At 46.2% G+C, this 10,469-nt stretch overlaps 1 protein-coding gene across 4 annotated transcripts in view; it reads right to left on the minus strand.

Annotated features, from left to right (window-relative positions):
* ccny (cyclin Y) overlaps positions 1-2,069 on the minus strand; it is a 36,191-nt gene extending 34,122 nt beyond the window's left edge. The window contains exon 1 of one of the 4 annotated variants that reach the window (XM_076970981.1): positions 1,329-2,069. In XM_076970981.1, coding sequence (XP_076827096.1) covers positions 1,329-1,482 — 154 coding nt within the window. In that variant the 5' untranslated portion in view covers positions 1,483-2,069. The remainder of the gene's footprint in view (positions 1-1,328) is intronic. The other 3 variants (XM_076970982.1, XM_076970983.1, XM_076970984.1) reach the window with 3 other exon arrangements.
* Between the last annotated feature and the right edge of the window lie 8,400 nt (positions 2,070-10,469).

Here is a 10,469-nt window from a genome sequence, read left to right on the forward strand (position 1 = left end):
AGCCGTAGGAGGAAGAGCCATAGGAGGAAGAAGGAAGAGCTATAAGGGGAGGAGCTGTAGGAGGAAGAGCCATTGGAGGAAGAAGGAAGAGCTATAAGGGGAGGAGCTGTAGGAGGAAGAGCCGTGGGACAAATGGCTGTAGGAGGAAGAAGGAAGAGCCGTAGGAGGAAGAGCCATAGGAGGAAGAAGGAAGGGCTGTAGTAGGAAGAGCTCCCTGCTCACTTCACTCTGGGCTGTCTGTTCAGGTTCAGCTATGAAGATGTTCTGATCACCTTCTGAGAACGATATGAACTACATACACTCTGAGCAGTGGCATCAACTAGACACACCATTCTCAGCTGAGTGCACATCTAACATCTACATGCCTGCTGATTTGTTCCAACTCACCCCACACACCTGTCCCCACACACCTGTCCCCACACACCTGTCCCCACACACCTGTCCCAGGTACGTTGCAGTTTCAGAGCTGAGCGTGTGTGTTGGAACTGAACCTGTGAGTGAACATCCCTACTGGGAAAGTCATCAGGGAGGAAGAGAGGGAACGAGCATGATGTTCTCCTTCAGGACCAGACCAGCTCAAGCTGGACCCCAACCCTGACCCTAACCCTGACCCTGACAATACCCTAAACCTGAGCACCAGCTAGGGTCCCTAAGACATCTCTCTTCTTTTGGCTCAACAGACCTTTGCAGAACCCAACATAAGCATTCACAAACATCCAACAGGTGTGTGGTACGAGCTAGCCACGAGCCTAAACTCAAGGTTGGTGAGACTCAAGGAAACACACCACACCATACACACCCACACATACACGGAGAAAGATGTACTTCTTGTACTTGGTTACAGTCAGGGCAGTTAAATAAAGATCATGAATACACACACACACACACACACACACACACACACACACACACACAATATATCAAGTCACCTCACGCCCCCGTCAACACACCATCTGATCCTGCTCAAAACCGCCCAGATGAAGTGCAGACACCCAGACCCGTGACCCTAATCACATTCACCCGTGTTCGCCCCCCACAGGGAGTGAGACCAGTACTGAAGACCAGTCCACCTTCAGCCCATTTACATCTGGCTGAAATAGTCCAGTCAAACAAATAAGGAGGGTTTAAACAAATAACGTTGTGTGGTGTAAACATAAACAACAAAAACAAGATGGAAACTGAAACAGCGTTAATGTTCTAACAGACTGAACCTGCACCCGGGAGCTGATCCACATTCACGGATCTACGGCTCTCGTTTCAAGCCCGTGATCACGGGAGGTCCAAACCCGCACGGTTCCGTGTCGTACCGGCGCCGTTGTCGAACCTACCGTCGATATTCTCCCTGTCGCTGATGTGCTGCAGGTTGCAGCCCGTGTCCTCTCGGCTCAGCTCCGGTTCGGGCCCGTACGGCTCCAGTCTGGAATGGGCGTTCCGCCTGAGCTTGGGACTGGACGACACGCAGCAGGAGGTCGTGTTCCCCATGTCGTGACACCAGGGCGGGCTGGACGCGCACACTGGACCGGAGCTCCTCGCTTCCTCTACTGTGGACGCTGCCCACCCGAGCCGAGGATGGGCGGACCGCCGCGGCGCCTGATGGCGATGTAGGCGGAACCGGAGTGTGTGCTATACGCCCTCGTCCGGTCCTGCTCTCGGCCGTTTGGAAGGAATAGCCATTTATATGTCGCGGTGACAGCAAATGTCGGAACCAAACGGGTCCAGTAACGTTACCAAATGTCGGAACCAAACGGGTCCAGTAACGTTACCAAATGTAACGCCGTCGCCAGGCTCGCGCGACCCCAAACGTACGTCGCCCTCATGAAACGACAGATAAACGTTGCGAACTAGTCGAGCTAAAATAAATAAAAATAATAAGCAAAATAATAATTCAACGCTGACGAATTATTTGTTGGGTATTATTATAACAACAAGAGCAACATTACAGCCTCTCGCGACGGCAGCTGTCACCGTGTAACCGAGCTTAGATACGCGCAACACAGCCGCGGCCAAGCGCTTCCGGGTCAAGTGGGCGGCTGGCTAATTGGTTTACACAGATTTGACCTCGCCGAGGCGCCGCTCGTGGGTGCAGATTGTTTGTGAATTACAAATGCCGTAATATGATGCAGTCTTCTTTCACAAAACCCGAGGAAATTATGTCTTCTATTTGTAGCTCTTTTTTATTGTTGTTTTTATTTAGCTACTTTTAACTGAAGGCTAATTCTTGAATAGCTCTCCGTACATCCTGTTTAGCGGTGCTGCATTGTTGGGCGTAGTTCGCCCTTTTATTTATGAGTCCCGAATATATATATTTTTTCTTTTCACAACATGACTATTTTATCTCAAAATATGCCAGAACGTCACTGGGTGCAGCGTATCACTGTTGTACTAGGCGCACTTAACGTTCCTAAATGAAACTGGAGATGCGTACACCACAAATGAAAGCTAAAGCGCCACTAAAATTGACCAGAAATGGTGAACGATCCACGTGACGACCCCCCCCCCCCAAAAAAAAAAACTAAAAACTAAATCGGTTTCAGTTGTGCTTTGGTTTTCCTTATATATCTTGTGGCCACTGCTCGTTGCCCCACTTAAACGTGAGTGAGTGAGTCAGTAACATTTGCATTAAATAAAAGGGTAAAAGTTGTTCGACTGTGTTTGATATGTCTATATTAACTAGCGTCTTTCTATCTAAAAGAATAAAGTTTGTAAAAAGCACCGTGTCCAAAGTGGAAGAAGTATGATTGCCATGCAACATGTCAGCCAAAGGGCATCCGCACCGTCACCGTGTATTGATCTCAGCGAGGCTCCTGCAGTGAGATCATTAGAGTTGATAACACACTACAATGTGTTTCACCATCCGGTGAGCCTGTGTGGCCTCCAAACTACACGGAACACGCGAGAAACGTGCGTGAGACGGAGTGTTGTTGTTTCCGTTGTTTTCCCCATCAAAGTAATACTATAGGCTATATAAATATTTAGCATGTCAAAATATCCCCCACCTCTCCTCCCCTCTGATGGTCTTATTCCTTCAAGCTCGGGTCCGCTACCAAAGTCCTGGGAGCTTGAAAGGCCTTGCGCCGTATCTTAACTGTTCCCAGGACAGCACTCTTGAGATCTGGGGTGTTGTTCCAGGACAGCACTCTTGAGATCTGGTGTCCCAGTGTTGGGGGTCAGAGACCCTAGAGAACTACTGTCCAGTGTGGCTGGAGAGCTCAGTGGGTTACACCATACACTGTATGATCGGTGCTACTCGGCCATTACAGTTCTTAGGCTTCAACATTTCCCTCTCTCTCCAAACTCAAATAAAAATGTATTTCAAATCATGTTTGCTCCGAGTGGTAATCAGTCTCAGTTTCATAAATTATCGACAACTGCGTTCAGCCTTGTATTTATTGTGGCATTTAAAGCCTGACCAGTCCGTGATAAAACATACCCCACATTATATAATCCGTGATTGGAGATTTTGCCATGTAAATAAAGTGTGTGTGTGTGTGTGTGTGTGTGTGTGTGTGTATTTATTATAGATTTGGTGCTAAAGATTAATTGCGTTTTTTTTGGTCATGCCCAGCCTTTAAATTACATTTTGACACCGTCAATATATGACTGCGCTCTAGTGGTGACAAACAAACATTGCATTTTATTAGCATTATAAAAAAAAATCGGTATTGTAGTCATGGACCTACACAAGATAATATGTCAAATATCTTGTGTCAAATGATCTTCACACAGGACCCAGGCCTTGCACTTAATACCTGAAACCCCAACATCGTGAGTTCTTCTCAGGGTTGACCAGGTGGGCACATCCCTCTGTGTTTCACTGAATTAAGTAAGACACGCCCAGTAGACTCTGCTGTGAGGTTTGGCGTTCCAGCCTCACTCTTCCAAGCTTTTAAACCAACCACATACTCCTCTTTTTTATTTTAAACCACTAATATAACCTAACACACAGTCACTTCACATCTTCATTTGGGTATCTACTGACCTTATTGATTATTGGTGGGAGGGCTGTTGTTCTCAGAACAGAACATCTGGGTTGATGTTCCTTAAACGGTGTGTGATTAGATGAGAATAACAAAATTTGTATCATATTTGTATATGTGATGTCACAACCAGCAGGCCCACGTCAGTGAGCAGACTGACCAGCACACCAGCATTTTACTCTGCACAATCCAGCACATCTGACACCCTCCATTGCAGGCAATTCACGAGGACACAGGTGTTTTAGGGCGAGAAACACAGTAAAATGTGTGTAGAACAGATGTTTTCCCAGAGGAGGATTGAGAAACCCTGTTTAAGAGCATCCACATGGTGCAATTACAACACAACAGCTAGCAGGGTGCTGTCGTTTACTAAATGGCACATTTAATGAGGAAGTTACCAGATAATAAGCAGGACGTATACTGACGGTTTTTATTAGCACTTTGTTCCCAAATGTTCTTGATGTGTAATAGCAATAAGAAGCATGTGATTCTCCCCACTGACCTAAATTGACATAGTAGTATCATGGTCAGATGAATATATTCTAAACATGACAATTAACAATACTGTAAGATACAAGATGATTATGATTCAAGCATTTCCCCAAAGCTGTGACAAGGTACACACTAAGGTATGCTAAGGTTGTCACAGTAAGGTTGTGAGAGACACGAGTTCACTTTTTTGAAAATGCTTGTCTGGGTTTTCTATGGCCTAAATTATGAGTAAGGTAACTAATAAGATAAGTACACAAAAAATGGTTGTTTTATTAGGGAAAGGGTAGTTTTTATACAATGCTGCCACCTAGTGGCTGAAATCGATAAAACCCTTACAGTAGATATTAACACGTATGAAACGCTTAAGAACTATGGTTGATCCTCCAAAACTGGCAATTTTGCTGTAATAAAGCCTCATTAGATATTATCTAGAGCTTTGTTTTGTTTTAATAGTTTAATTATCCGCAAAATTGTTAAAAGCAAAACGTTAAACAATGAGACATTTTCAAACTTCATCTGTTTCCCAATGGATGTCACTTGAGGAACGTGAGGAACTGTGCAGTTTTAACATTTGAATGTGTAGTAGCCTAAATGTATAGTATGTGTAGAATGTGTAGAGGTTCCCTGTTGTAGAACATGAAGTCGTACCAAAAAAGTATCAAGAGATGGTTTCAAAATCAGTGTTTGTGGTGATTAAAAGAGATTGACAGAATGTCAATACCAATGTTTAGACCAACCGTGAATGTGAATGAGCTGTGTTTGCGAACCGAGACGAAACACTGCGAATAGCTTCGTGCTGGAAACCGTGTCCCATATGGACCGAAGCCCAGACGACCGTATTTGCCAACAGGGTGTGTAATGAGTAGGAATCGGTACTGACACAAAAATATGGTGAAATACGTTGCGTTTAAACTATAAAGTAGCAACGTAAAGGAGCGGAAGTGTTTTACTAGGTGTTTGAGCAAGCAAATCGTGACATCCATAACAGCAATGACAGGTAACCACGTCGTTAGGTTGTTGATTTCTAGTTTGATTTGCGGTTTTGATTCAAACAGAACATGAACTGCTGGCACAGTGCAGATCCATCATCACGTGGTTCATCTAATCATTTAACAGTCAAATTCAGTGGTTTCATCTCAACGGGGTTAAACGTAATTAAAGTGAGATCTTATTTACTCGTGATAACTAGGTCATTATAAGGTCATTATAAACAAAATACTGATAGTCATCAGCTTTTCATTATGTGATGGTCTTAAAAATGGTTGCTGATAAGGAATTTAATTAAGATGTAACCTTTATAAGACATTACATCCCTGACCAAGATTACGTCCGGGATGTTCGGCGGAAGTGAAGTGATGAATGCGCCCAAGACAATTATCAGTCAGACACGCAAGCACCAAATCAAAAGTGTCTAATAAACTACCAGTCTCTACACTCCCCACCAACACACACGCTGTTATCGGTCCGTACACACATTTATATTCTTCCTCTTCTTCTTCTTCTTCTCCACCACCACCTCCTCCTCCTCCTCCTCCTTCATCTTCTGTGGAAATGACATATACCCCCTCATTTCCATTCAAATTTTGAATGACATTTATGGAAATCAGATTACATGGTTTGGATTTGCATATCTAAGTGAATTACAGTGAATAGCTCCAAAATGTCATGAGAAATGTAACATTATGGCAGGACTTGACAACTGTTTCTGTGGCATTTGCAGCTAAAGGATTGCTGAAGTCTGGATTGCTGAAGTCTGGAATGCTTCCCTGACTGCTGTGTCAGATTTAGTTGTCATGTCTTTCTTAATCGACGGTTTATTTCATTTTATTTTAGGGCTGAGGTCACAAACTCCAATTCCAAACAGAACGAGAGCGCTTCGTGAAGACCGATTAGACGCAGTGAGGGCCCTTAGACGTCGTACAGGTCTTTGGCAGCTTGCTTCAGCTTGTAGTGTTCATTCTCGACCCATTGGGGGCAGTATGGGGTAAGCAATTCTTTTTCTGAAGACCGCGCAAGTGCTATAGTCAATACAATGTAGATCTAAAGGATATTTACACCACTAAAGATGCGGAAAAAATGGATAACTGTATAATTAGATAATTAGTATTTGTTACACACACACACACACACACACACACACACACACACACACACACACACACACACACACACACACACACACACACACACACACACACACACACACAAGAAAAACTCTTTGATCGCAGTTCTGTATTCGATGTATTCAGGTCTCTTTATTTCTCACACACTGGAATGGTGTGTTTTCAACTAATTGTGAATAGTGCAGGATGTTTTGTATTAATTTTATTCTTGTAAATATGGTCACCATGGCACTACTGGGGCTATTTAGAAAACATGTTTCAGTGCAAGTATTGGATCGATATTCTTTGCACGTATGGTAAGAAATTCAAAACCAACAAACAAACGCGCTGATGTGACTGAGGTCGCGCGTGTGCGCGTGGGGCGGGGGTGACTGGAAGTCAACTGGTATATGCGAATATTGCTGCTATATGTGAATGTCGACCTCATTCCTGAGCCTAATTACCGCTGATGTATTTCCATCCAAACGAGGGCTGGCGTTTTCCTGTTTTACACTCTACCTATTAAACTAGGATGAGCTGTGCGAGTAAGTGTCCTCGGCGGATGTCTCGTCATTTTTCTAAGCTTTATTAAATCGCCGTGATTTATGAGTAGAGAGGTGAACTGCAGTATATTACGTAAATGAGTATTTAACCAAACAGGAGCATTTCATTAACTTCTGACCTCTCGAGTGGAGATCAGATTGCCTTCTCTCGACACAAAGCCCGAGTTTCCCTCAGACTGTGGTTGTTTCCCCCCGTTCGCCGCGGCCTCTTCTCAATTGGCTGGTGAATAATGGGAAATTATTGACCTATTGCTCTGAGCGGCTTTAGGTAATTCATGCATGTACTGTTCTGTGTGCATTTGTGCTCAGCTCCGTATATTAATCGAACTCGTTATCAAGGCGGTGTTTGGTTTTCTTCTTAATAGCCGAACGTGACTGTTTGAGCAGGTAAACATCGTTCACACGTCTCCGTCTTTTGAAGTGGCGGGAGCAGGTGCGCGCGCCGCGGGTTCACGCTTCATCACCGGCGGAGGGCCTCGTGGCGCGCGACACGGATGCGAATGCTCGGCGCCGTATCATCCGCCAGCGAGGCGCGCTGATTGTCCTCAGTAGAGAACCCGTCTGAATTTTAACCAGCAGTTTAAGTCGCGTTATTCACCTGGGAGAGAGGGGGTGGGACGTGGGCACATTATGTGGAAAAGCTCTCGCTGGTAGGGAGGGGGAGAATTTGTTAAGCTCCTCTCTTCCTCCAGAGAGCTCTGAGGTCAATCAGATGGACAGATTGGGAGATGTAACACTAGTCCCTTGCGCCGCGTGTCCCCGGGGTTAAACTGTAAGGGTCAAGTCTTTGATCCGCTCTGCAGGCGGTATGGCCGAGTCGATAAAATGACATTATCTTCAGGAAGGACGCCGTCTGCATGCTTATTTCATTTGGCCTGTGTATGTACCAGAGGGTGAGGCAGGTGATCTCATGAATATCATACAGTGTCTTTATGCATTTATACAGCTTCGTGCTGAGTGTACTCCTTCACTTGTACTGTCTCTCTGCCACTCTCTCTCTCTCCCTCTCTCTCACTCTTTTTTGTCTCTCCCTCTGTCTCTCTCTCTCTTTCCATCTAGTGATTTATTCTCACTCACTTTTTTCCCTTGCTCTGGACTGGAGATATCCACCCCACTGGGGAAGCTGACAGAGTTGTATATTCCTATTTCGGGGATGATGTAGATGTTAGTCATTGTATTGGCAGCTGTCAATGTCGATACACAGCAAAAGGACAAGCCAGTGTTTTCACACGGTGCCTCAAATCGAATTAGAACTCTTTGCTTTCTGGGTGGGTCTTCTGTCATACAGCCTGCTGAACGCAGTAGGACATGCCCTTCAGTTTGGGACATGGCGTCTGAATCACACCGCCGAAGACACCGCCGAAGCCTTCTGCCCAAGACAACACCTCGCAATATGTCCCCCAGTGCAGACGCCACACACTCCCTCTCTCCTGTCTCGCTTTTGTGTCACATGAAAGAGAGAACTCGGAGCGTTGTGACGATGTTTGATTTGAGCGTGCTCAGACAGCCCAGGGCTCAGAAACGGCACACTGAAATTGGGTCAGGAGGTTTCGTTGTCTCTCAGGACACAGCGACCACACGTAGTCATCGTCTGTTTAACCGATCTCAGCCCAGGGGTGTGGAGCACGTCAAGCTAAAGCACTCCCCCTGTTTCCTCCTTGACACCCACTGGCACTGTAGACACACGTTTCATAGGGGATGTGACCTTATGCTGTGTCTTGTCCTTCCATGCAAACCCCTCCATCCTCTCTGATTGGCTGTCCAGACCCTGGCAGTGCCACACCGTCAGCCACTAAACACAGAGCTGACAGGCTGGGGGCGGAGAGCCAAGCTTCAATCTTCTGCATAAATTAAAGCAACACGCAAGCATTGTTCTCCAAACCCCACCCTACTTTCCATTCAGCTCCGCCCCCCCCACTCCAAGCCCCGCCCATGTTGCATAAAGCCTGTTAGTTTTGCAAGGCTTGAACGGAGACCTGTTTAGGCCTGTCTCCTGCTGCCTAAAGATAGCTGTGAGCTTTTAATTTGGCCTGCATGGCAAGTTCAAACCAGGATTAATCAGTCCGGGTTGACGGGTGGGCAGGAATTATTATTCATATTCGATTAAGGGAGGTGTAGGGTGCAGATGACTGTATCAATAACCTCTCAGCTTTATGCAGGCTCCATGCGGTGGATTTAAAATATTTAACCAGGATCTGTATTCATAAAGGAGTCCAAGAGTACAAATGTTGATCCTGGATCATTTTTCATCTTAATCTCACTGCGTTAAAAGCAGGACTGACCTGCGTGCAGCACACGTGTGCTCCGAGGCAGTATCACACAGGGGTGAGTCATTTAAGATGGAGCTTCTCTGGCTGAGCTAGTCGGAGGGTGTGGCTAACACCTGGGGAAATAAACAGTATGACTTCACCGTGGTTGTGTTGGCACGGTCTTCCTGCTGGTGTCTTGCATGTCCCGACAGCAGCAGATCCCTGACACACGTGTGCATATGCACCTGCAGGGAGACCAGACAGGCAGGAGTAAGAGCTCAACTCGCTCTGCAGGCTCAGTGCACTCCCACACTCTGACACTCCCATACCCCAATACTCCCATACTGCCACACTCCTACACTCCCACACTCCCATACCCCAATACTCCCATACTGCCACACTCCTACACTCCCACACTCCTATACCACCATATTCCCACACTCCCATACTTCCATACTCCCATACCCCCACATTCCCATACTGCCGCACTCACACACTCCCATACTCCCACACTCCCATACTCCCCTACTCCTACACTCCCATACTCCCACACTCCCCTACTCCTACACTCTCATACTCCTACACTCTCACACTCCTATACCACCATACTCCCATACTTCCATACTCCCATACCCCCACATTCCCATACTGCCGCACTCACACACTCCCATACTCCCACACTCCCATACTCTCATACTCCCACACTCCAACACTTCCCTACTGCCACACTCACTCACTCCCATACTCCCACACTCCCCTACTCCCCTACTCCTACACTCCCATACTCCCCTACTCCCCTACTCCTACACTCCCACACTCCCATACTCCCCTACTCCTACACTCCCATACTCCCACACTCCCCTACTCCCATACTCCTACACTCCCACTCATGCAGATCTTTAATAAGATGACATACCCCCCACAACCAAGCTGAGTTACTCACCATCACCAAGCTGAGTTACCTCCACCGGCAAGTTGAGTTACCCTCCACCACCAAAACACATATTTTCCATGGGGAATATAAATGTTCTCAGAACTAGGTAAAGAGGGAGGCTGTGGAACCTTTCTCAGAGTGAAGATCTGTTC

The sequence above is a fragment of the Brachyhypopomus gauderio genome, chromosome 13, assembly GCF_052324685.1.
Source record: "Brachyhypopomus gauderio isolate BG-103 chromosome 13, BGAUD_0.2, whole genome shotgun sequence".
Taxonomy (NCBI): domain Eukaryota; kingdom Metazoa; phylum Chordata; class Actinopteri; order Gymnotiformes; family Hypopomidae; genus Brachyhypopomus; species Brachyhypopomus gauderio.